Raw genomic sequence first — 27,303 nt, 5'->3', positions numbered from 1 at the left:
ACTATTTTGCAGTTGCTTTAAAAAAGCTTTAATTTACCTTGGAGGATTTTTAAAATTACAACACTTAAGGCTAAACTAATTCTTCAAAATTTGAGGAATACATTTGACTGGATAGGCCATAACTTATGAATACACATTCAATTTACATTATTTCTACAGTTTTGCTATTTCAAAAATGTTTCAATAAATATCCGTATATATACATGTATAAATACAGATTAACATATTTCTTGTTTCAGTGATTTGGTTCAAAAGGGTTATGGGCATTTATACCAAAGGGCATGGAAATGAGATGCCCCTAAAATAGACTTTAAATAACTAGGTAGTGATCACTTCATTTGTAATATAACACCATTACACACAGTTAACCCCTACAACTTTCACCTATGTAAAGAAGTTTATTGTTCTCCATTAAACATCTATTTTCCCATTATATCGCAGTGGTCTTCTAATGACCAAACAAAATGGATACTTGTAGTACTCCAATAACTTGTCTTCTCTTCAGTTTCTGGAATTAACAGCACAGTAATCCCTCCTTAAGATTTTCTCTTCGTTTTGCTTCTAGGACATGTGCTCTGGTTTCTCTCCAACTCTAATATAACTCCAAGTTTGATTACAAGATACTCTTCCTCGGTACACTCCCTAATCTTAGTGATCTCTTAAATGTTGGCCTTTAGCATCTTCCACCGCACACCACACACTCTCTGGCTTATCTCTTCTACTTTCATACTACTAACATGGTGATAAGTTATAAATTTTGATCTCGGTTTAGCCCAGATATCTTCTCCTGGGATAGTTACCTATTTAGTTGAATAGAAATCTCATTCTGAATATTCCACAGGAAACTTAACTAAACAGATCCCCAAACAATCAGCTTTTCTCTTTTCCTCCTCCACCAGCAGCAAAGTTCCTCACCTCCTTCTCTATGTTCTATGCAGTAAACAGCAACACAATCCATCCATCACTCAGGGCCCAAGCCTGGACTGACACATTGCACAGCCAGCTAGTCATTCTTGCATTGGTTCTATCCCTTCAATAGTTTTCAAATACATCCCACTTTGTCATTCACACCTCTACCACCCTAAAACAGTCCAATATATGTGTTTTGAATGGACACCTGAGTGAATTCGTTGGAAAGGAAGATAATAAAGCGAGAGAAATGATGGCACGTAGTGCCCTATGTTAATATTCATTGGAATAGGGTTTATATTCTGCTTCTCAAAGTGTTCTTTTAGAACTTGAGTTCTCCTTCATTCAGTGACATGAAATGCTGTTGACTTTTTCCTGTACGAAGCCTTTCTTCCCTCTGCCTCCTTTCTTCTGCTTCTCCCTTAATGCTTGCCTTTCTCTGGGTCCCTCTCCCTGGCCTGGCGCCCTCCTCCCAGCACGCTGGTCAGCTCCTCTCGCGGACGCGCGGGTTTAGCCCCGCCCACGGGGCGCCCAAGTCTAGAGGCCGCGGGCGGGGCACAGTCAAGGGGGCGGGGCCTCCGCAGCGCGCATGGGCAGAGAGGGGCGCGGGCCGCCCCGGCTATATCTGCGCCTGCGCGGCGACGCTGCGGGGCCAGTCGGAACCGAGGAGACAAGATGGCGCTGCGGGCGATGCGGGGGATCGTGAACGGGGCCGCGCCTGAGCTACCCGTACCCACCAGTGGGCCCGTGGCAGGGTCTCGAGAGCAGGCGCTGGCAGTTAGCCGGAACTACCTCTCCCAGCCTCGTCTCAGTGAGTACGAGAACAAGATGAATCGTGTCTTTGCTCTTAGCCCAGCCCCTTGCTCCCACTCACCTGCTTAGCCAGGGGGCGGGGGGGTTGTGTTTCCCTCGCGCGTCCCCCTACCCCGACCCGCACGTCTTCTTCTAGAAGGAGAGTTGAGTGCACCCTGATTTCCGTGCCAGAGGTGGGCTGAGGGGAAGAGCACCAACGGGAACTTTTCCCTGGGTTGGTGGTCTCCCGGCTGTTGCCCCGCCCTCTCCAGCTTCCCGAGGCTGGAGCATGCTCAGGCGCTTGCTTCCTGTCTCTGAGGGAGGGCCGCTTCTTGCCGCCCTTATCCTAATCTTCGGCTGGCCTCCTTTGGATCTGCAGGGGTCGAGGGAACGCCCCTCCCCTTCCCCCTGCCTCGGGTGTGGACCTCAGGGCAGGTCCTGAGATCCTGCCGAGGGAGACGGTGTAGTGTCATCGCTGACGTGGTCAGGCCTTTCGTGGATGGAGGTCGGCCCACAGCCAGAGGGAGATGTTGGTCGGTGGAGAGGCTGCTCCGCAGGAGGACACCTAGATATCGGAGAAAGCTAGAGCTGAAAAGTACTCTGCGGGTCATCTAGTCTAACCCTCTCATTCTCATTTTACAGTGAGAAGCCTAAGGTTCTGAGAGGGACAGCGCTTGCCAGGCTTTAGACACCTAATTATTGACAAAGCAGGAAAATTCCAGGTTTATTAATTCTTGCTGGACCTTTTTCTCCCATTAACTTGAGTGCAAGGCTATCTTGGGGAAGACAGACAACTTTGCCCATGTTAAGTAGCATATATGCATAGCATATGCATAGGCATATTTAAGTGTTGTGATTATAAAAAGACCTTAATAAACCAGGCCTAAGTGGCCTGCTCAGCAGTTCTGAAAGAAATAGTTCTTGATTACTAAACAATACAATTGTGTAGCACCAGACCTCTTCACAGCCTCTTTAAGAACTTGGGAGGAGCCCTGGAAGTACTCTTTAAAACTTAAGAAAGCAGCTGATGTTTCCCAAGGTGGTGAGATTATATTTGCACTGGTTAATTGACGGAGTGCCTTTTTGTGGGTGGCTCATTGGTTAAAAAGAATTTCAGATGAAGGGTTTCAGTCTGGGCGCTGACTAATCCCATCTTTATCAGTCACTGGGTCATGTGACAGCACTGCAGTGTGAGGAAGAAGGAAAAAGACTTGATTGTATGGTTTGCGGAGATGTACTTTTTTTTTTAATTGAAATATAGTTGATTTATAATGTGTTAGTTTCAGGTGTGTACAGCAAACTGATTCATTTAGTGTGTATGTGTATATATACATATTCTTTTAGATTCTTTCCCATTAGAGGTTTACAAGATATTGAATGTAGCTCCCTGTGCTATACAGTAGGTCCCTGTTGGCTGTCTATTTTATATATAGATAGTGTATATATTTTAATCCCAAATTCCTAATTTATCCCCTCCTCCAAGTGCTTTTTACAATGGGAATTATTTGCATTAGAGAGTGCCTGTTGGGAGTTTATATGAGCTGAAGTAGATGTTGCATTCTTACGACAATAAATTTGTACCTAACAATTACAAATAGTCTTTTACGAATTGCATTTGTGTGCTTTGCTGTTCTTTGAGTAGAACAGATAGACATTAGTGGTGCTTCTAGGAAAAGATTATAAGGGACAGTAGTCATTTTTCCATATAATTATTCACTCAGTCTCAACTCAGAGTATCAACTGAAATGATAACATAGTTTAAAGAGTATTCCATGATAAAGGTTGTAAACCCTTAAGGAAAATGAATATGATTTCTCAACATTCTTGTGTGTGCTTAGCCAGTGACTGAAAAACTGGCTAAGATGAGATTCCTCCTGACAAGATTATTGCGACATAATGCTTAAAACTGAAACTTTAGGGTTCAGGAATCCTTTTTGTATCCTCAGTGCCTAGAACAGTTTGACACATAGAAGCACTGTAGTTTGTAATTGTATAACTTGCGTTTAAACCCCTTGTTCTAGTAGTTTAGTATATGGATCCATAATGTGGGTGGAACCAGAGTAGGGAGTTGGGGTACTTGGTCTGAGTTTCCCTTCTGTGTCTGGGTTATTCTAAAAAGCACAGATGATATATTTAGGTTATTAGCTAACCACATTTGAATGTCATCTTTTTCCTATATTGCCACGTTCTTGATTTTAGTTAACACTTTTAATTGCTTCTAAATAAATATTGATTAATTTCTTAATTTTTCTAATTAAAGATCGATGTTACCATCCTAGGTGAAAAGTTATAGTTATTTAATGTGTGCTTTTTGAATCAAGGAATGGAATATTGGCAGTTACACTGTACAAATTGGATCCTGGTTTTAAAAAATTTCAGGATTATGGGGCTGTTAACAGAGATGGAAAATGAGATATTCAGGCTTGAAATAATCCTGAGCACGTTAGTTGAATTTCTGAAGTCACAAGGCAGGAAAACTTGATTTCCTTTAAACTTTGAGCAAGGTTCAACAATATATGTAGAGTTTTTGGATGTTAAACATTTTGGATTAGATAATCTCCTTTGTTCTTAAGATCCTAGATCAACTAACCTTACGTTTCTTATGTCATAAAGCAGAGTTAGCCTCAGTGAAAAGTCCAGTAAAGGAATCGTTGCCCTGCCTTTTTCTAGAACCTCTCTCTCCTTGCTCACTGCAAGGTGTAGGTCTTTTCTTGCACAATAGAAGATGGTTGTTCTGATTTTGTTTTGATAATAAGGTGGAGGCTGAAGGACTAGATCGTTTATTGTGCAATGGCTGTCAAATTTTCTCTTTGAAAGTTTCACAATCATTAAGTAGTGTTCTGTTGAACAATCTCATATCCTGTAAGAGGAAGAGGATGTCATCTGACAAAATACCTGCTTCTAAAAACCTTTGTAGATTTGGGGTTTTAAATGTTACTCCGTAAATATTTATTGCCTCTGTAAATATTCAGGATCAAAGATGTAAACGAGTGTCTGCTGTGTTGTCAGAAGTTCTGATCATCTCCTGCACACCCAAGTTCTTGTTCATTTGGAATTTTCAGGAGAAGAGAGATCATTATTATTTCTAAACATAGAAGTATTTATGTGATTTATGAATGGGTTTTGATTTTTTTTTCTTTTTTGAAGAGAGCTTAATGTCTTTGGCTGGCAGCTTTAAACTGTTGTCTCTGCTATGGGCTGTTAATAGTAATGGTGCGAAAAGCTGGGTGAATATTGTTGAGAGAGAAAAGGTGGTAATTGATATTATTTTGTCTGCTTGTCCCCTTCTCCCCCAATAGTTTTATTATTGTGGAAAGGAGCTATAGTCTGTATATAGACTGTCTTCTACTCCCTATTTGTAGTCCAAGTGCTAGGAACTGTGTTATCTCCATATTTTTAAATTATAATAGAGGCTAAGGGTCATAGAGTACAAACTTAGAATGCGGGTCTTGGGGGGGGAGTGCACAAACAAAAATAATTTTAATCCTGGCTCTTCCATTTAGTAACAGATTTCTCAGAGATGTAGTTTAAGTGTGGAATGAGTGTATCAGCCTTACCTACCTCCCATTGTTTTGTGAAACTGAAAAGGTAACCTGTCTGAAGATGCTCTGTAAAGTGTGAAGCAGTTTGGTTTGGTAATTTTTTTAATTTAGTTTGGATTATAAAATTTATTAGTTTAGTTTGCATCCCATTTAATTTAAACCAAGCATGTTGCTTAACCTCTGGTTTGTATTGGAAGTGGTCTCCTAATGCTTTCCAGTGAGAGAAAACTGCTGAAGCATCTCCATTAGTTTCTCCCTTTTCTGCTTTAACTTTTCTAGTGGCTACACTCCACTGGAGAAAGATCGTTTTTCAGTTATGATACAGGAGTGTCCCAGACAACAAAAAATGACCAGTTCAGTTTTAGAATTTGAGCTGCAGTGCAGAGTTAAAGAAAAAGTGACTGCAGGCAGACTGTATAAGTTCAGATCTTTAGGCAAGTTACTCAATTCCTGAGAATCATTTTTCTCTTGTAAAGCTTGGAATAATATTAGTTAACTTACAGACCTGTTATAGAGATTAAAAAAGAATTCCTGACAAGTACTTATTAAATGTGTACTGGTAATTTTGTATTAATCAATTAATTCGAATGGTTACTAGCTTTTTAAAAGGCTTCATGCATTGTTGCAAATTTAGAGACTGCTTTTGGTGAAGCAGAATCTTGTCTTCTATAGTAGAAATGAACTTGATTCACTGTTTCCAGGAAGAGCAATGACTAGCTTCCCTCCCCCACCCCCTTGGTCATGCTTTTGCCTTGTGACTGGCAAAACTTCATAATTTTGAATGAGCTTGAATTTAAACATGAGATTCTAAAGGATCATTGTTGTAGAGGTTACAAGTTCAAAGGAGATGCAGATCTGGTCCAGAAAGTAAGGAGAATTTCAGAACCTGAGGCATTTTACTGATGTTATATTTTATTCAAAGCAGTTGCCTATAAGTCTCAAAACTGAATTCCTGCACCTCCCCTGGCCCACTCCCTCCTCCCATTCCCACCTGTTTAGGTTTTGAAAAGGTCTGTGTTTCTATAGTCTTAAAAGCTGGGTGCTAAGAAAACAAGTTTCTAACGTAGTTCACTTTGCATATCCACATAGCAATTTTAGAAAGTCATTGAAAAACTATATTTGGACTCTTTTAAAATGAGAACAGTGAGGGAATTCCCTGGCTGTCCAGTGGTTAGGACCTGGTGCTTTCACTGCCATGGCCTAGGTTTAATCCCCAGTGGGGGAACTAAGATCCCATAAGTCATGTGGCACAGCCAAAAATAAAAATAAAAATAAAATAAAGTAAAATGAGAACAATGAAGAAACTGTTTTAGGGGTAGGAATTATTTTTAAGAGTATTAGATTATTTTAAAATAATGGGGAGGATTAACATAAAACTAGCAGAATATACGACAACGGGGATCTTTCTAATAATCTTGGAGGCACGATTAATTTGTTTACATTGCTATCCATTCAAGTAACTTAACATTTAAAATTTGTGACTTGCTTTTTATCAAAAGTTGAAAAAAAAAGAATAATTAGGGCCTCTGTTGATCATTACAGTTTCAAGTGTACTCAAGCAAATATGTGGTGTCAAGATTTAAATGTCCTCAGTATGAAACACGAGGGTTCCTGATAGTGCTTGCCTGCTCTCAGTGTTTCTACCAGGGAACTTGCTTTCAGGCTAAAGAAATTGTGTGTTTAAATTCTGAAGCTCCTTGAATGGGCAGACTGGTTATTAAATGGTTTTCTCATTCTTGGGAGTCTACAATTGTGCCAGAATTTCTGTCCAAGACCTCATAAGAAATCAAGCAAGTGAAAAATTCCCAATTGTTTCACAGCTTCTTATAAATTATTTTAGGCCTTGTAAACACTTATTTCTTTTTTTTTTTTGTCAGCTTTTCTGATTATGAAATTTAGTTAATTCTAAATTACACTTGGCATGTATGTAGGTGTAATACAATTTAGTGATAGCTACCTCTTTTCTAAAATGAGAGATTTGTGGGACTTCCTCAGTGGTCTAGTGGTTAAGAAGCCACCTTCCAATGCAGGGGACATGGGTTCAATCCCTGCCCTGGGAACTAAGATCCCACATGCCATGGGGCAAGTAAGCCTACGCACCGCAACTACAGAGCCCGTAAGCTCTGGAGCCTGCAAGCCGCAACTAGAGAGCCTGGGGCCACAAAGAAGAGCCTGTGTGCCGCAATGGAAGGTCCCGTATGCTGCAGTTAACACCCGACACAGTCAAATAAATAAATAAAATAAAAATTTAAGAAAAATAAAATAAAATGAGGCATTTGTGTAGTTTGCTGCTAGGGCATAATTTGCAGTAGAAAATGTGGGCTTCTACAATGTCAGTAACGTTTGACCTTTTTTATTGATTTAATTATAGATTTTAATGCAGTTTTTTAAAATTTATTTTATTTTTATTTATTGGCTGTGTTGGGTCTTTGTTACTGTGCGTGGGCTTTCTCTAGTTGCAAAGAGCGGGGCCTACTCTTTGTTGTGGTGTGCAGGCTTCTGATTGCAGTGGCTTCTCTTGTTGCAGAGCACAGGCTCAATAGTTGGGGCACACGGGCTTAGTTGCTCCGCGGCTTGTGAGATCTTCCCAGCCCAGGGCTCGAACCCATGTCCCCTGCATTGGCAGGCGGATTCTTAACCACTGTGCTACCAGGGAAGCCCAACTTTTTTTTAAAAGGATACTTCTATGATCTCTGGCCTTTCCTTCCATCCCCCTTCATAAACTCTTTTTTTCGTACTTTTAATGGTACCATTTAATCATGTTTTTTTATCTTTTTCTTTCTTTTTTTTTTTTTTTAATTGGCTGTGTTGGGTCTTCATTGCTGTCTGCAGGCTTTCTCTAGTTTCGGAGAGCAGGGGCTACTCTTCATTGTGGAGAGCGGGCTTCTCATTGTGGTGGCTTCTCTTGTTATGGAGCACGGGCTCTAGGCACACGGGCTTCAGTATTTGTGGCACATGGGCTCAGTAGTTTCAGGTAACAAGCTCTAGAGCTCAGGCTCAGTAGCTGTGGCACATGGGCTTAGTTGCTCTGTGGCATGTGGGATCTTCCCAGCCCAGGGATTGAACCCATGGCCCTTGCATTCGCAGGCAGATTCTTGACCAGTGTGCCACCAGGGAAGCCCCTCATGACTTTTTATCTTAACAGAGTACATTTTCTCAAATTTCTTTTGTGAGTTTTATCACTTCTGCTTAAAGTTAAGGATTCCATTCCCCTTCTCTATCTACTTTGCTAAGTGCCACCTTTTCTATAAAGCTTTTTCTCTTCTAAGTAAGAACCACTGCAAGGTCTTTCCTGTGCTCCCACAGACCCTCAGCACACCTCTGCTCTTAACTCCCCCTTCTCCATATAAAATTGTGAACTTTTGTGGGAACTCTTCCTCTTTGCCTTTGTTTTTGTGTCCTGGGTCCTTAAAACAATGTGACTTATAGTAAGAATTTAAAATGTTTTGGGTTTGATGAAGGGGGATTATGAGAAGTTTTACAGATGCGGGCATATTTTATAAATTCAATGAAAAATTTCATACTTGCTGAGTGCTCCATATAATAATCGATGTGATAGAGAGATGTTTTCAGTAATACTAGAGAGATCATTTAGACTGTTGTCCTATTTGACTAGAACTGACTTTTTTGTGTTTCTTTCCAGCATACAAGACAGTATCAGGAGTTAATGGTCCACTAGTGATCTTAGATCATGTTAAGGTAATACCACTGTCATTATTGTCTAACCATTTATGAAGTTAAAAGCATAGTATTAAGTGCTGTTTAGTACACTTTAAATTTTTTGTTATGATTTTTTTATGCCATTCCTTGGTCTCAATGTCAGTGCTGTATAGGAGACAAGAATTTTAGATCAGAAGTCAGAAGATGGGATTCTGGTACTGGATCTATTGTGGATTCTGTTAAGAAAACAACAGTAATATTTGTGATTGTGTTTTATGACTTGTAGGATTTTTTTTAGATATACAGTATCTTGTGACTCTTGTCATAGACTACCATGTGTTATAAGTACTTGTTATACGTTTGTCTTACCTTCTCTACTAAATTTGAAGGTCTTTGAGTGAATAAAAATACTACTTTTGTCTTTGAGGGCCTGACACTGGTATTCAAGTAGTGAGTAAACAACAGATTATCTCAACAGTGACTAAACCCATAAAGCCAGAGAATACTTTTTACTTATTCACTTTGTTGACAGGTTCTTCACAGTTTTTTTTTTTACCCACACCTATACATAAGAATTATCTTAGAAAAAGAGACATAGAATATACTTTATAATTGAATAGACTTCACCCTGGGTGAAGCCTTCTGCCTGAGTTCTGTAATTAAAATATCTTTGGAGGAGATAATTTGTATAATATGCTCTGTAGAACAGTAATTCTGCATTGGTTGTTGGGAGTGGATCGGGGGAAAGGTACACAGTTATGTTTGTTGAGAGAAGTAATGACGGAAGTCTATTTGGCATTTGACACCTCTGGAAGCAGAAAATAAATGGAAAAACATTTTGTAAAAGAAAAGGCAAAGTGCATTGTCTCTTCAGCTTTATCACTAAGATAATATTTTTGTGCATGACAAGGTACCTATACAAATTAATCACAAGATTAAGTATATAGCTTACTCCTGGCCACAGTTTCATACTAGTCTGCAGTTTAATTCAAAGCCTCAGTATATAGTACTCAAGTTGTACAAGGTTTAGGCAGGTCCCCATTAATGTTTTGTGAAGGGATGAAACATTCATTTTTATTTTTTGAGGACATATTGGAAGCATTATTTGCTTCTTTGTCCTTTATGTCTTCTTTTTTATATACTTTTTATTAGATAAAACGACTCATTTTAAAAATATGAAGCTTTTGTATTAGTAAATGTTTTCAAAAATAGTTAAAAATATTCACGTTTCAACTATGTTACATGCTGAAAATATACAATACAAATATATGTGTCTGATTGGTAAGTGCTGTGAAGGGTGAGTGCAGGATGCTATGAGAGTCAATATCTGGACGGACTTAGAAAACATCTTGGAGGAAGTAATTCTGAGAAAGCTGAGAAAGTTTCACTGAATGTTTGGAGTATAACTCCAACTGAGGAAAAACTGGTAAAGTTTGTGTAGTTGTAAGAATGGCTTTATACCACCAGATTTAGAGTATTTTTTGTTTGTTTTCAGTTTTTGGCTTTTCTTTTTAACTTAAAGCATATACATAAGATCAAGGAATAGATAATTTTATACAAATTGTATCAGAATAGATGATGATGGAGACTGCTATCTAATGCATTTTGTGAAGGTAACACATCTTTGATTTCCAAACCAGAGAAAGGATAGTATCAGGAAAGAAACGTTGCTATTCTCACTTACAAGTGCAGATTCCAAAATTCTTAATAAAAATGTGCTTACATAATTGGATATTAGCAAAAATATACTTTAAGAAAATCGACAGAATCATAACAAAGTAGAATTTATCCCAGTAATATAAAGATAATTTGATACTAGAAAATGTCAGTATAATTCAGGTCATTCATAGATGAAGCTAGAAAAAGTTTATGCTCTTCTCAATAAATACTGAAAATGAATGTACCTGATATAATTACTTGGTGTTTTGTTTGTTTGTTTTTTAAAAGAAAGAAGGTGGTCTTAAAAATAAGGGATAGGACAAACTTTTAAAACCTCTTAAAGGATATCCACCATAACCTACAGCAAACAGCATACTTAAGGAGACACTCTAGAAACATTCCCATTTAAATCAAGAATGAGATGAGGATACCTGTTTTCACCACCACTTTCCATCTTTGTTCCATCTTTGCTCTTGGACCCTAACCAGTGCTGTGGGAAAAAAGAAATTAGGGGGTAAAGGAATTAAAAAAGAAAAGGCACAGCTGTCAGCATTTCTTGGTATACAGTTAAACAGAAAACAAAAGTCATTCAGTGGACAAACTATTAGAAACTATGCTGTAAAACGGTGTTGCTGGATACAGAGGATCAGTCTATAGAAATTAGTAGTGTTTTTATGCCAGAAGTAACTACTAGAATAATTAGTAACTTTTTACAGAAAACTGTGAAACTTTATTGAAAGACATAAAAGAAGACTTCAAATAAGTGGAGATTCCACATTAATGAATGAAAAGACTCAGTAAAAATGCTGATTCTCTCAAGGTAACAAAATCAGTTACAAATAGTGTAACTAAGAATAAAGATTTGGTGTGGAAATAAGCAATATTTCAGTGGAGCAAAATTGATTGTTAAAATCAGCTCTTCTCACACCTGAGATAATATAAGATTGGCAAAGATGTAGGGAAAAGATACTCTTCTGTACTGTTAGGAAGACTGTAAAGTAAAAGATTCCTTTGCAAAGCAATTTCACAGAAACATGGACGTAGCCGACAGCCCACCACTAGGTAACCAAATACTTTAAGGAAACTCAGACCCACCTGCATGAAGAGCCACAGGTGAGGATGTTCATTGCAACATGTTTGTAGTAGTATAAATTTGGAACAACCTTAAACATCAGTGGTTGAAGAACAGCTGACTAAAATGTAGTGTCACTTGATTTTATTTTAACTATATCTGTTCTAACATTGATTCTGGATGCCCATTTATTCATATAAGCATCTCCAGAATCAAGTGTCCTACAATCAGTGTTGCATCACAGATGCATTGGCAGTTGTTTTCCTTCACATCACACAAAATAGTGATGCATTTTTCAAAAGATTATGTTAATAAATTAAGGTAAATATTACCATGGCAGATCCAAAACATACGGTCAAGTGGGAAAAAAAACAAGTTGCAGGATGATGTATTTAATATGTTACCATTTAGGTAAATGAAACACTACAGTATATTTTTGGAAACATGCAGTTTAAATTATTAAAAATGGAGTAGAGGAATACATTTCTGGTTAGGAGAATTAGATTGAGGAGGGAATATTAGTATTATTTATTACAATAGTAATTATTTTATTGTTTAGTTGCATTTTATTCCTGTCCTCCCAAAACACAAGGTGATTACACAGCCCAGAAGCAAACATCATTTCTGTGTAGTGGGAACATAGTTAGTTTTTTAATTTTCTGTAGTCTCATAACTTAAAAACATATACACAGAAGAAACACATTTAATTGTAGACTTAAGATCCTTCTCTCTGTACCTTATGCTGTGTTTGCCAGTATAAGTACTAGTGATAAGTGTTTTAAGAACTTAAGGATATTCTAAACTGTTGATATGTACCTGTGTGTATTGGGGAGATGTGGGGATTGTACATGCATACATGCTGTGAAAAAGGTAGAGCATATAAAGTATTTTGAGAAGCTTTTAAAATGTCGGTTATTGAGCCTTTATTTTTTTCCTGTTTAGTTTCCCAGATATGCTGAGATTGTGCACTTAACACTACCTGATGGCACGAAGAGGAGTGGGCAGGTTCTAGAAGTTAGTGGTTCCAAAGCAGTGGTTCAGGTAAGCGTCAGTTTCAAAACCTGGCCAGTTGAACATTTTTCTAATCACAAAAAGCATAAGAATGCCAATAGTTTTTTCTAGTGATTATCACATAAGTATACAGATCTTCCTCAACTTACAGGTGGGGTGACATCTTGATAAACCCATCATAAGTTGAAAATATCATAAGTTGAAAATGCATTTAGTACACAGAACCTACCGAACCTCATAGCTTAGCTTAGTTTACATTAAAGGTGCTCAGAACACTTATATGAGCATACAATTGCACAAAACTAACACAAAGCCTATTTTATAATAAAATGTTAAATATCTTATGTGATTGTTTTGAAGTAATGGTTTCTACCAAGTGTGTAATTGCTTTTGTACCGTCGTGAAGGCGGAAAATCTTAAGCCAGGGACCCTCTGTTTAGAGACTGATTAGTGGCTTTGAGGGAAGAAAATTATTTTTTCATGTTTTCTTGCCCAATGCCAGCCACCTATATCAATTCTAGTCCAATAGCTCCACTGGTAAAATGGCTTTTTTTGTTTGTTTGTTAATGGATAAAATGAAGCAGATAGTCACATAGAAGGAGAAGGATGAAAAGTAGAAATAACAGCTTATGGGCTGAAACCGAAACAAGATCTGAGTCTGTTTCTTTAACTTGTCTCTGCGAATTCCTAGTTTTTAATGTTGCTGATTATAGGAAGTGCCAGTTTTCTCCAATAACATATTGCCCTAAAAAGTAATCTAGAACAGAGGTCAGAAGAATTTCTGTAAGGGGCCAGATAGTAAATTTTTTAGGCTTTGTGGGGGTTTCACCTAAGGTCTCTAATGTATGTTCTTATGTTTTCTTTTCCTTCCTTCCTTCCTTTTTTCTTTCTTTCTTTCTTTTTTTTCTTAAACAACCCTTTAAAAATGTAAAAAACATTCTTAGCTTGCTTGATGAATTTGATCTGCAGGCATGACCCTGGTTAAGAGTTTGGTTCATCATCCACCATAAACACTTTTTCATTTGTGATGCTAGAAGTGTATATACATTTATGTATTTCACTTCATAAGGGCTGTTTAACAGACAGATTTTAAGCACTTATGATCTAAATTTCTCTTACCCTTCTGTTTACTTTTCTTTCTTGATAGGTATTTGAAGGGACTTCAGGTATAGATGCCAAGAAAACGTCCTGTGAGTTTACTGGGGATATTCTCCGAACGCCAGTGTCTGAGGATATGCTTGGTAAACGGATATTATTATTCATTCTGAGCAGAGACCTGTTTCCTTTTTAATGTATTTCCATGAAGTCTTTAAAGAGGATGAATATTTGAGTCATTGTCCACCCTGTACTGTCTTCTTACTGTTTAACAGGTCGGGTATTCAATGGATCAGGAAAACCCATCGACAGAGGGCCTGTTGTACTGGCTGAAGACTTCCTTGATATCATGGGTAGGGACAGAAAATGGATTTCTATGTTTTGGGGAAAATAGCATCTATCTATCTTATACTTTTGTCAGATAAAGGGTGATTTTTATGATACTTTAAGTAGATAATCAGCATACTCCATATTTATTTTGTTATTTAATAAATTTATTTTTCCTAGTGGTTGCTTAAAATTTTATATTTTATTTATTGTAAAATGTCACTAGAGTATATCTGAAATGTAAATAGTAGAGCCATAATGGCTTTGAAATTAGGATTTCTCTCCTATTTGCTATACCTTATATTTCACTTTACTACCATATAATTTGTGAATCTATAAAAGATTAATGGAAAAAATATTTAAACAGTTTCAGATTTCAAAAGTAACTGATTTTTTTAAGAGTAGAAAGAAATGCTTTATATGCTTTATATGGTTGTAGTCTTAATGTACAGACATATTAAAATTTTCCCTTTTGGAAATGCATTAGGCCAGCCAATCAATCCTCAGTGTCGAATCTATCCAGAGGAGATGATTCAGACCGGCATTTCGGCCATAGATGGCATGAACAGTATTGCTAGGGGGCAGAAAATTCCCATCTTCTCTGCTGCTGGCTTACCGCACAATGAGGTAAGAACTAGAATCTGTCTGGTATGAAATTTAAGAAGAAAGAATTTCCAAATGCTTCACCATTAGTGAGAAACCAAATATCGGATTTTCAAGGTAAATGCCCAATGTTACTGTTTATATAATCCAATTACATTGACTCTTTATCCATACGTATCTGACTTCTTGCTTACTGTCAAGAATCTTTGCGAAAATTACAAAGTAGTTTTGTTGGGTAAAGCACTTTAAGACATCCCAGTTTCATTTATGATTACAATTCCCCAAAGTTTAGAATAAAAGTTATTTTGTTGTAGAAATATTATTTTAGATTTTAACATAGTTCTTTTGTACTCCTCATCAGATTGCAGCTCAAATCTGTCGCCAGGCTGGCTTGGTAAAAAAATCCAAAGATGTAGTGGACTACAGTGAGGAAAACTTTGCGATTGTATTTGCTGCTATGGGTGTAAGTGTAATCTTTTTCTGTTTTAGTATGAAATGTAAAATTGCTTATGTTTTTAGAACAATGGAGAAAATTACACATATATAATTCAGTTTATCTCTAGGCAGAGAAGCTGCAACTTGGCATTTTGTGCAAACCATGGATTAGTATTTAGCAGTTGACTGTGGAGCGTAAGAATGATTCCCTTTGTGCCCAAAGCAAGCTGTTTACTCTGTTGGCTTTTGTGAACGTTTTTGGGGTACTTGAAAGTTTAAAAGAAGGAGCAATGCAGGTCTTTAGCTTGGGCTTCATCAGAAATAAATATTGGGGGAGGAAAAAAAAAAGAAATATTTGAGAATTTTTGTCCCCCCAGCACTGATAAAATCATTGCCATTTAGGTAAACATGGAAACTGCCCGGTTCTTCAAATCTGACTTTGAAGAAAATGGCTCAATGGACAATGTCTGCCTCTTTTTGAACTTGGCTAATGACCCAACGTAAGTAAACAAATAGAGCTATTTCCCTCTGTTCATGCAGGCTTCTGGTCAAAAATGTTGCCTTAGACTAAGGAGGTAAAACATTACAAAGAAAGGTACATGGGCCTAGGGATGAGATAACTGTATTTAAATTCCAGCTCTGCTTCTTGCAAGTTAAAGTTACTCGGTTTTGGGCAAGGCGCTTAGGCTCTGAAGCTCAGTTTCTTCTTTCATAAAATGTGATAAATAATGCTTGTCTCACAGGGTTGTTGTGCGTATTAAAGGAGATGATAGCACCCGGTCCATACTCAGTAAATGACCTTTTCCTCTTACATGCAAAATCTGATCCCTACTTTCCTCCCTTTCTCCCTCTCTCTCTCTTCCTTTCTTGTTCAGTTTTGAGAACTATAGAGTTCTGAGGAATTATGGGACATTTATAAAATAAATCAATTTATCTGTGTAGCAGTAAGTAATTCTTACTATGTAAATATATAAAAGAACTCAGCCTTAAGAACTTTTAAAGTAATAATTGCTTAACCTTCCTCAATTTATGTAAAACTTTAAAAGGGAGACTGTACTGTTATTTCCGGAGTCATTTTGTTTTGTTTTTGGCCTTTTTGTTTGAGTGACATAGGATTTAATGTTTCATTTCAGTATTGAGCGAATTATCACTCCTCGCCTGGCTTTAACCACGGCCGAGTTTCTGGCCTATCAGTGTGAGAAACATGTATTGGTTATCCTAACAGACATGAGTTCTTATGCTGAAGCACTTCGAGAGGTAACTTTTTTCCTAATTAAAATGGTTTATCTTGTCAGGGTTATCTTGTCCTTCTGCAAGTTTTCATTTTTTCTTAGTCATGTTTTTTCAAATTCATTGCTTATATATTAGTAGAATACTTTAATCAGAAAAGAAAATATTACTTTTGTCAACCTAGTTGAAATGATTAGAGGACAAGATTTAAATTCTTAGACTGTCATACTCTCATTGTCTCCATTGATTAAGATTGGATTCTTACAGAGAGTAAATGATGCAAGCTATTTAATCAGTTACTCTCCCAGGAAGTTCTGTCTGTGTCCAGACTGACAGTTTTTAGTTAGTCCTTTTCAAGAATTTCATTTTTAATGATGTAAATTTTTGTTTGTTTGCATAAATAAAGACTATAGTCTGGCAGAACCCTCTTCAGAACTTTTTTTTCCTTCAGAAAACTCAGTGTTTATTTAGAAACAATATAAGATTCTAGCAGTAACCATCCAGAAGTGTGGGGTGTTTGTTCTAATGCAAGTTACTGAAATTTTGAGTGAGTTGCTCTTTTAAGTGTGCAGAAAAAGGGAAAAAGACTTCTGAGGAGACATGCTATGTAATATCTAGCTTCTTAAAATTCCCTAAGATCCATCATCATATCTCATTCTGCTACAGTGCTTTTTCATCAAAGGACTTTTTTTCTCCCATCCATCACAAATACATTTCTAAAAGGCAGTAAAAATAAAAATAAGTATCAGAAAAGTGAAAATTTTTTAAAAAGACAATTTACAAGCCCTGTTATTATTATTATTAGATTCAACAGAGAGAGAGTTATTCTGTCAAATTGCCACTAAAGTTTTCTATGTGTTTATCTTGCTTTCTGCATCATCTCCTTACCCATTGCTAAAAGCTGGTCTGCAGGCCACACTTTGAGTAGCACTGCTGGAGCATACTCTTGGAAGACCAAAGTAGCACTTAAAAGTTGGGCTTAATGTTTTATGGTTCTTGTTGGCTGTAGATTAAGATGTATGCCTATATTCTAGTGTGCATGTCTCTAAGAGAAAAACCATTTATTACTATTTTATCTTGTGTGGTGATCCAAGGAAATTATCTGGCCCTTGATTCCAATTGTAATTTGGGGTTAATAACATTAACTTCCTCATAGGGTTGTTGTGAGGATTAAATTAAGTAATGTATGTAAAGTGCATCAAATGATTTCTGATATATATATTTCCTTCCCTTTTGATCTTTTTAGGATTAGCTTATGTAAATCTGGCAAGATCCATAACATGAAGTAAATCTTTGTGAACTGAGAATGTTCTCTTAGTTTTGAAATGTACTACCTTTGATTTATAAAATTGCAAGCAGGTTTTCTTCTAGCAAGCTATTGGAAGATTTGTGTTATGGCAATATGATTTTAACAAAAAACTTCTGGTCCCCAATTGTCAACATTTTTGTTGCAGAGTAATCCGAATTTATGTTGCTAGGTTGTTCTAAATCATTTCTTAGAGATGATATTTAAAATGAACAAGATGGTATTTCCAACTTTATAATTTGGCACGTTCAAACAAATGTGTTCTAACCAAACTTTAATTTTCATTTTCTGGTATGTGATATTATTCTCCTTGATTTACCATCAGGTTTCAGCAGCCAGGGAAGAGGTTCCTGGTCGACGAGGTTTCCCTGGTTACATGTATACAGATTTAGCTACAATATATGAACGCGCTGGTCGAGTGGAAGGTAGAAATGGCTCTATTACTCAAATTCCTATTCTCACCATGCCCAATGATGGTAAGTTTTGGGTCTCTGGATTATAGGAGCTCTAATCGTTTTAAGGACTTTGATTTTAAGATTGAAGACCATTTATCTTTTTGAGTTGAGATTCTTTTGAGAGTTTATCCTCCAGGAGTTTACCTTACCTAGTGATTTGTTTCTAATAAAATTTTTTGTTTCAAAACTACCCATAATAATTATTCTTTTGTTGGAAAAAATTTTCTTGTAATTTTAATTTTTAATTGTCATTTATTAGCTAGTATTTAGTGTCTACTGTTTGCAGACTGGTCTAGATGTAAGGGTTTTTTTTTTAATTTATGGGCTCTACTTAATGCAAGCTACTTATTCTAGTTGGATATATTTTTATGTATGTGTACCAGTAATTTAAGGTAGCTTAAGTGCCAGATAAAGAGCACAAATAGTAAATGCCACAGACTCTAGAGATAGAACAATCACCAAAGGCTTGTTAAAAATTACTTGGATCAGAAAGAGAAGGACAAATATTGTATGCTAACTCACATATACGGAATATAAAAATGGTACTGATGAACTCAGTGACAAGAACAAGGATGCAGATACAGAGAATGGACTGGAGAACTCGAGGTATGGGAGGGGGCGGGGGGTGAAGGGGAAACTGAGACGAAGCGAGAGAGTAGCACAGACATATATATACTACCAACTGTAAAATAGTCAGTGGGAAGTTGTTATATAACAAAGGGAGTCCAACTCGAGGATGGAAGATGCCATAGAGGACTGGGGCGGGGAGGGTGGGGGGGACTCGAGGTGGGGGAGTCAAGGAAGGGAGGGAATACGGGGATATGTGTATAAAAACAGATGATTGAACCTGGTGTACCCCCAAAAAAAAAAAAAAAAAAAAAAAACTAGAAAAAAAAATAAAAGTTTATAAAGGAAAGAATGTAAAAAAAAAAAAAAAATTACTTGGATTTATCATGTGTGTGTAAGTGCACAGTGCAGTGCCTGCCTGGTTGTATGCCCAGCAGCTCCCGGGTGAGACTTTCAGCATTCCCCTTATGTTAGTGTCTTTTTGTCTTTATCTCACTTTTTTAAAAACACTTTTACAAGATATTTTCAGAAACAGTAATAATTCACTATAATTGAGCACTGTTCTAAGTGTTTGGTAAGTATTGACTCATTTGATCTTCATAGTGACTTTTGAGATGCTCATGTGAGGCACAGGGAGGTAAAGTGTCGTAGGAAGTGGTGGCTTTAGAACCCAGGCAGTCTGAATACTGCCTCTGACATGAAAATGATTTGTTCTAAGAAAGTAGCTACAAAATTACTCTATGTAATTTAACAGATTTAGAGATGTCTTGCTCTGTAGGACCTGTTTGGTGCTGCCTGTGTAGTGTTGCTTTACTTGTTTAGCCTCTCTGTATTTTCCGTGAAATGTTGCATATCCATCTGGGCTGGCTTATGGACTAAGAATGTTCTCTCAGTATACATCAAATTGGCAAATCTCTGCAAATGAACTTTGTGTTTAAAATGGAACTTTATTTGTATTTGGGGGAGAGATAACTAGGAGAAATAGTACTTTTTATGAATGTAGTTAATTTAACTTGTGTCAACACATGTCTAACTGTGCTGCAACCAAATAAGTTAAACTGACTAATTTGGTAACCTCTAGTCACATTTGGCTGTTTATATTCTAAAGTTTATTAAAATCAGATAAAGTTTAAAATAAAGTTTTTCAGTCACATTAGCCACATTTCACATGTTCAGTAGCCACATTTGACCAGTGACTGCCATATTGGACAGCACAGATAAAGAACTTTTCCATCATCACAGAAAATTATTTTATATAGCACTGTTTTAAGTAGTGCAGATTGACTTCCTGTGGTTTTGTTTATATGAGATGGACACTTTAACTAACATCATATGTCTTCCTCTGGTAGATATCACTCACCCCATCCCTGACTTGACTGGATATATTACAGAGGGGCAGATCTATGTGGACAGACAACTACACAACAGACAGGTATTTGACATTTGAGCGATGCTATAAGCTTACAGATCTATTCTTCAGTTACTCTTTAATGACTCTGACTTTGCTCTTAGGAATTATTTATTTAGAAAATATCAACTTGAATTGTTTTTAATATGGCTATAAAATTGTCGTTTCTGTAATACTAAAATCCTGGTGTGGAAAAGAGTGTAAGAATTAAGAATTAAATTTCCACTTTCTTTATTATGCCTTAAAGTGGAGTCAGTTGTCTCAGAGAACTTTTTTGGGTCTTCTGTTCTGTAATGGTATAACCTACCAATTTTGTTATTAATACAGGAACAGATTTTTCAGATTTTGTTTTATTAAAAAAAATTTTTAATTGAGCTATAATTGACATTACATTAGTTACAGGGGTACAGTGTAATGATTTGATATTTGTATATGTTGCAAAATGATCACCACAATAAGTCCACTTATCACATAGTTACAAATTTTTTTTTCTTCTTATAACTTTGAAGATCCACTCTTGTAGCTACCTTTAAATTTGTAATACAGTATTATTAACTTATATAGTCACCATGCTGAAAGTTCCCTCCCCATAACTTACTCATTTTATAACTGGAAGTTTGTATCTTTGGACCTCCCTCACCCATTTTGCCCACTCCTCATCTCCTGCCTCAGGCAGCCACCAGTCTGTTCTCTATCTGTAAGCTTGACATTTTTTTTATTTGTTTTTTAAGATCTCTTATATGTAAGATTATACAGTATTTATCTTTTTCTGTCTGACTTATTTCAGTTAGCATAGTGCCCTCAAGGTCCATCCATATTGTTGCAAATGGCAAGATTTCATTCTTTTTTATGACTAAATAATCAAAAACAGATTTTTTTTATTGGCTCTTTACTAGATGCCAGCTTCTAATATCAGCTTTTAAGTGAAATTATTGTTAATCTTTTTATGTATGATTTTATGAGTCATTTCAGAAGACCATTTGGATTTGATATCATAGGCAGATGTTGAAAATTCAGTTTTTTAGTATAATCTTGTACTGTTTTGTAGATTTACTTTTTGGATTTGATTCTCAAAAGAAATCTTAACCTGTAAAATGTTTCTTCCTTTTCTTACCAGGAAAAGATATTAGGACTCATCTAGGAAACAAATGCAGCAGTTTTATGCAATTTAAGCAATAAAAAGGAGTTTCAGAATCCTCCTTTACTACCGGTAAAGCTTGAATTTTGTATTTAAATATAATATTTTCCCCCCTTCCCATTTTATCCAAGATTTACCCGCCAATTAATGTGCTGCCCTCGTTGTCACGGTTAATGAAGTCTGCTATTGGAGAAGGTATGACCAGAAAGGATCATGCTGACGTATCTAACCAGCTGGTATGTATGTTCTCTCCAGGATGGTGTTTAAAGAAATGAATACTTTTTAGTTCATTCTTTCACCTCTTGTCTTTCTTCCATATCACTTTCTTCTCCCCCATCAAAGTAGAATTTTAATACAGAATATATAATATACAGTAGTGGAATACAGAAATTCATTAGAGATGAGCAGTCTTTTTCATAAGAATAAATGCTTATGACAAAGATTAAAAGTCACATACTTAAAACCCACCTCTAATGCTATATGATGTAGTTTTTAAATAAAAAATCAAGGCATAAGACGTAAGTTTTTATTAGTAACCTTAATAATAATTATAGAGTACTTCTGAAAGAATATTCTAACTTATTTTTTGTTTAACGTATTAAGCAATCACCAGGACACTAAGGGATATAACTTTATATGATCTATGAAATCCTTGGTTTCTATAGTCCTGAGATTGTATACCAAGCATAATTAGAGAAAAATACATTTGACCTTAAAGTGGAAATGATATATATATACAATGGAATATTACTCAGCTATAAAAAGGGATGAGATGGAGCTATATGTAATGAGGTGAATAGAACTACAATCTGTCATACATAGTGAAGTAAGTCAGAAAGAGAAGGACAAATATTGTATGCTAACTCACATATACGGAATCTAAAAATGGTACTGATGAACTCAGTGACAAGAACAAGGATGCAGATACAGAGAATGGACTGGAGAACTCGAGGTATGGGAGGGGGCGGGGGGTGAAGGGGAAACTGAGACGAAGCGAGAGAGTAGCACGGACATATAAATACTACCAACTGTAAAATAGTCAGTGGGAAGTTGTTGTATAACAAAGGGAGCCCAACTCGAGGGTGGAAGATGCCTTAGAGGACTGGGGCGGGGAGGGTGGGGGGGACTCGAGGGGGGGGAGTCAAGGAAGAGGGAATACAGGGATATGTGTATAAAAACAGATGATTGAACCTGGTGTACCCCCAAAAAAAAAAATTAAAAAAAAACTAAAAAAAAAAAAAGTGGAAATGATAAACCTACTGATATCACAAATATTTTTTGAATAGAATTTAGAGATGGATTTCTCCCACTGTACAAGTTGTGATTTTTAAATGCACTACAAAATGTAAGCTAATTGATATATTGAGGGCGTGTATTTTTTGTAGAGTGTTAGTAATGTCTGTGTGTTGCATGCCTGAAGATTTCTTTCTGAATGAGACTACTGTAAAATAGTCTTTCTGATACTTGCATATGAACTTTATGTGAATTATGTTTGGAAATAATGTGAAATAATGTGAAATCCTATGAAAATAGCTACAGCAATACACCTATATAGCACAGAGTACTGTTACCATTTATGAAACCTTATCTCTGTCCATATAAACTTTTTTTCTCTTTAGTATGCATGCTATGCTATTGGTAAGGATGTGCAGGCAATGAAAGCTGTAGTTGGAGAAGAAGCCCTTACCTCAGATGATCTTCTTTACTTGGAATTTCTGCAGAAGTTTGAGAGGAACTTTATTGCTCAGGGTAAGGTGATTATTTTCCTATGAATCTAAACAGCATCATGTGTAATTTTGAGGACTTCTTTCCTAGTCTGAGAGAATTTACATTGGTCTCCATACAGTTTTCCTTCTAATTAGAGAAGAGGTTCTTCCAGCCACCTGCCATGTCTTTGTTCTTAGTCCTCTGGTTCCTTCCCCTCTGCCTTCAATTCCTTTATCCAGTTATTTAGCTCCTGCCTTATTTTTCCTATTTCTTACAACCGGCCTTCTGCTCTGCTACCTCCATTGCCACTCTCCCTCTTAACCCCTCTGCAATGTTCTCCTCTGGCTTTGGGAGTTTCGGACTTTTCTGATCCATGTCTTTTCATTTTCCTGATTTCTTATCTTCCTGCGTCTTAATTGTTAATGTTTCCAAACCCTATTCTTTCTGTGCTTTTTTTCACCTGTGCTGATGACTAACTTCCTGTGTATGAGCCTTTACCCTTTTTCAGGAGCTCTAATCCCACATCTCCAACTAGGAAACCTTTGTTTATGCTGCCATCCTCTCAGGCACAGTGAGAACCAAAGTATTTTCCCAACTGACCACCGGTCTAGCAATTCCCTTTTCAGTTTCTGTCTGCCTCTGGAGTGACCATTATCCTAGTTAGCCCAAGCTCAGGAATTGGGCATTCTTAACCTTCATTTATTCTCCAGTCATCAAATATTTGCTAATTTGCATTGTTCTCCTTTAAAACATCTTACCCTTTTCTGTTTTCATTCCTATTACAATAACTTAGGCCAGTGTTTCTCAAAATTGAATATGCTTTTGAATCTACTGGGGGTCTTGTTCAAATACAGATTCTGATTTGGTAGATTGGGGTGAAGCCACAGAGCCTGTATTTTGACAAGTTCCTGGGTGATGTTGAAGCTACTGATCTCTGACCACTCTTTGAGTCCCAAGACCTAGTCCAGACCTTTGTCCCATCATCCTTGGCCGTTGGTGCCTGCATCTTTACCAGTCTCCCTGACTCTCTATATACCGTTGCCAGGGTAAATTTAGTATTAATTTTATTGATTGTCCTTCTGTTAAAAAGTCTGTAATGGTTTTTATTACATAGCATGTGTTGGACTTTCACGCTCTTTTGTTTGGTCTCTCCCCTGCCATCCCGCTAATGTTGGTAAACTATTTTTTTACCTCAGTGATGCTTACGAAAGATGTGTTTATTTTGGAATAATGCATCAGCTACACACTTAGGATTTGTGCACTTTTCTATTTATGTGATACATTTTTTAATTAACATTAAAATCCCCAAAACGTATGATTGTTGGGTTTTCTAAAAAAAGTAAAAAAAAAAATTATGCAGAACCTTAATATCTTAAAAAGATAAAACTTACTCTGGTAGAGAAAAGAATGCAGAACTCTAACCACCCTAACTCCTTAGTTAGAAAATGAGATTTATTTGCAGGATAAGGATGATTCTGCTAGAAGAATGGTACCGATGAACCTAGTGGCAAGGCAGGAATAAAGACGCAGATGTAGAGAACAGACTTGAGGACACAGCGGGGGAAGGGGAAGCTGGGAAGTAGTGAGAGAGTAGCATGACATATATACACTACCAAATGTAAAATAGCTAGTGGGAAGCTGCTGCATAACACAGGGAGATCAGCTCGATGCTTTGTGACAACCTAGAGGGGTGGGATAGGGAAGATAGGAGGGAGGCTTAAAAGGGAGGGGATGTGGGGATATATGTATACACATGGCTGATTCACTTTGTTGTACAACAGAAACTAACACATTGTAAAGCAATTATACTCCAGTTTAAAAAGATTCTGCTATTAAAAATAGTAACAGCAGTAGCAAGTTTGAAAACCACTCACCTATTCAGATGCTTAATTGACATTTAAGGCCTTCTCAGTATCTGTACTAGCCTTCTTCAGATCGGCCTTTGTTCCTGGGAAACTGCTTTTCTCACTACTCTCTGGACAAAACCCCGGGTCTAGTTTCCATTACTCAGGAATGTGTTTAGATCCCACCCACTTGTCAAAAAAAGCTGCACGCGCGCGCGCACACACACACACACACACACACACACACACACAGCTGCCCTATGTCTGTACCCTGTGGGACATGTCTCTGATTCCCAGAGGTACTTATTGTCTAGCCCCTCATTTCCACATTCAGTCACATTCAGTCCTGGGAGACCTAACTGCTTTGTTTCTCTTTTTTATACTTCATGCTCACAGTGCTATTCCCGTAACAGAGTAAATTTTGAACAACACTGATAAATTGGAAGTAGTTGCCTTTATTCATCTAATCTCAATTTTTTGTAAGGTCCTTATGAAAACCGCACTGTCTATGAGACTTTGGACATTGGCTGGCAACTGCTCCGAATCTTCCCCAAAGAAATGCTGAAGAGAATCCCTCAGAGCACCTTGAGCGAATTCTACCCTCGAGACTCTGCAAAGCATTAGCTGCTACTTCATCGCTGGCTCGATGCTCTTGTGAAATACTAGTTCTGTTTCCTTTATTCCTTTTGCACTCCCCCATCCCCACCGTTGTGTTGGAGTTTACTGTGTTACCCATAATTAAAAACAAAGAATAGGTAACATGTTGTGCCAGTGTTGCAATGTTTTAAACTGCTAACAGACTTTAAAATATCCCCTATTCAGAAAACCTGGATCTTCAATGCTTTGTTTAAAGTAGCTGAGGGTTGGAGGTGAAGTTTTCTTACTGATGTGTGTATTTGTACATAGTGGTGTAGTTAGCTGCCTAGTGTCCTCATTATTTGGGTCTCTCAGACCTTCCCTCTCCAGCCCCTCAAGAGTATCACTATCTGAAGTTAGAATGCTTTGATCTCCAAACTAGAGACAAGATAGACTCTTGAAAGATGCTTCCTCTCAGAGCCAAGAGGCTTTCCTGGGTACTTGTTCTTAGATTTTGGTGTGCCTCTGGGTCTGTGCTGCTGCTCTAAGCAGATGGTTTTTACTGTCCACCTGCTGTTTCCTATTTAATGAATAGATTTAAAAAGGAGTTTCCTTTTGCTCGCTTGTCTTACTGTTCTCCCCACCTCTGACGAAAGCAGAATCATGCAGCTTTTGCCCAGCCGGCATTGATCTGATAGTAGTGAGATGCCCTGTCTTGATGATCCTTACTGGGTTTCCATGCAAAGGAATCATAATTAAAATAATTAATAGAATTGTTGCTTAAGAAGAGTTGGGATACAGTTTTCTAGAAAAACCTATATCCGTTCTACATTTGGACATGCCAACAGTGGTTTTAAGTTTCTAAAGTGTTTACCAGATGCTAAAGGCAAGGTGGGGAAGAGAAAGCTCTTCTGTGTATGGAATTTTTTTTTTTTTAATGTATGGATATTTTAAACTCTGTTAGATAGTAGCCTTTGGAAAATCCCCTGTTTGGTCCTGCTTTCTGACCTATCTGCCTTTTCAGGGTAATCTTGTGGCACAAGTGATAGCATTTAAAAGCTTTAGCCTTTTAATTCCTCCTCCTTCCTGCTGCAAGCCCTGAGCTGTCTTCTATGCACTTCTGACATGTCTACTGTTTGGTCTCTCTGTGTTCTTTGTTACTTGGGTGCAATAGCAACTTCTCTTTGCATTCCATCTTTCTTCCAAGTTGTGTAAAGTTCTTCACTTTTTTCTCTGAGGGGGTGGGGGTGGGGGAAGGCAGCATGATTATATTTTAATGTAGAAAATGTGACCTGGATATAAAATGAAAATAAATATTAAATTAAATGGAAGTTACCTAAAGTGACTGTGTATCTTCTCATCAGAAAAGCATTAGCAACAAGCAAATATAGAATAATGTACCTCTCTGATTCACAGTTTTGAAGGTCATAACCAGTATTGTGAACCAGCCTCCTGGTTCACACTATTACGAACCACGTCCCCCTTACAGGGACATGGCCCGTGTTTTGTACCCTTCTGCCTTTTCAAGCTCTTTTCAGTAATATCTCTTGCCGCATATTGTAGTTTGAGCCAAGATTGAGAGTTACCGAGGTGTTTATAGCATTCTTTGTTTCAAACATTCTTAGGACATCTAGAGCCCATCTGCCATGAAGGAAAGAGGGTTGTAAATAGAAAATGACAAACATACTGAAACAAGCCAAAACTTGCTTCAAATAAAACCTGAAGTAGATGTCCAGTGTACGAAGAAAACATACGCGTTAAAGCACGAGGATGTGGCGTCATGGTGGCCTCCCATTTCTTTCCCCTCTTCAACTCAGAGCCACATTTAGGAGATGCAGAGGAAAAGGCTCAGTCATAGCAAGAATAGGTAGACCTGTGTTCTGATTCTGGTGCTGCCACTCACAGTATAGTCCTGCTTAGTCATTTAACAGATTTGTGTTCCTTTTAGGATTTTTATAAGGACGAGA

The 27,303-nt window shown here is 37.2% G+C and overlaps 1 protein-coding gene across 1 annotated transcript; it reads left to right on the top strand.

Moving 5' to 3' along the window:
* Positions 1-1,546: 1,546 nt before the first annotated feature.
* On the top strand, positions 1,547-26,671 carry ATP6V1B2 (ATPase H+ transporting V1 subunit B2). The gene is made up of 14 exons (XM_057722050.1): positions 1,547-1,720; positions 8,887-8,942; positions 12,577-12,675; positions 13,793-13,886; positions 14,016-14,093; positions 14,555-14,694; positions 15,032-15,133; positions 15,508-15,605; positions 16,239-16,362; positions 17,967-18,117; positions 20,013-20,095; positions 21,341-21,445; positions 22,829-22,958; positions 25,245-26,671. Exons 1-14 carry the CDS (start codon positions 1,585-1,587, stop codon positions 25,382-25,384), a joined length of 1,536 nt encoding a protein of 511 aa, XP_057578033.1. The 5' UTR covers positions 1,547-1,584; the 3' UTR covers positions 25,385-26,671.
* Positions 26,672-27,303: the final 632 nt, after the last annotated feature.

This window comes from Hippopotamus amphibius, chromosome 2, assembly GCF_030028045.1.
Source record: "Hippopotamus amphibius kiboko isolate mHipAmp2 chromosome 2, mHipAmp2.hap2, whole genome shotgun sequence".
Taxonomy (NCBI): Eukaryota; Metazoa; Chordata; class Mammalia; order Artiodactyla; family Hippopotamidae; genus Hippopotamus; species Hippopotamus amphibius.
The sequence above is the reverse complement of the archived record's forward strand: the minus strand, read 5'-3'. Positions and strand labels throughout refer to the sequence as shown.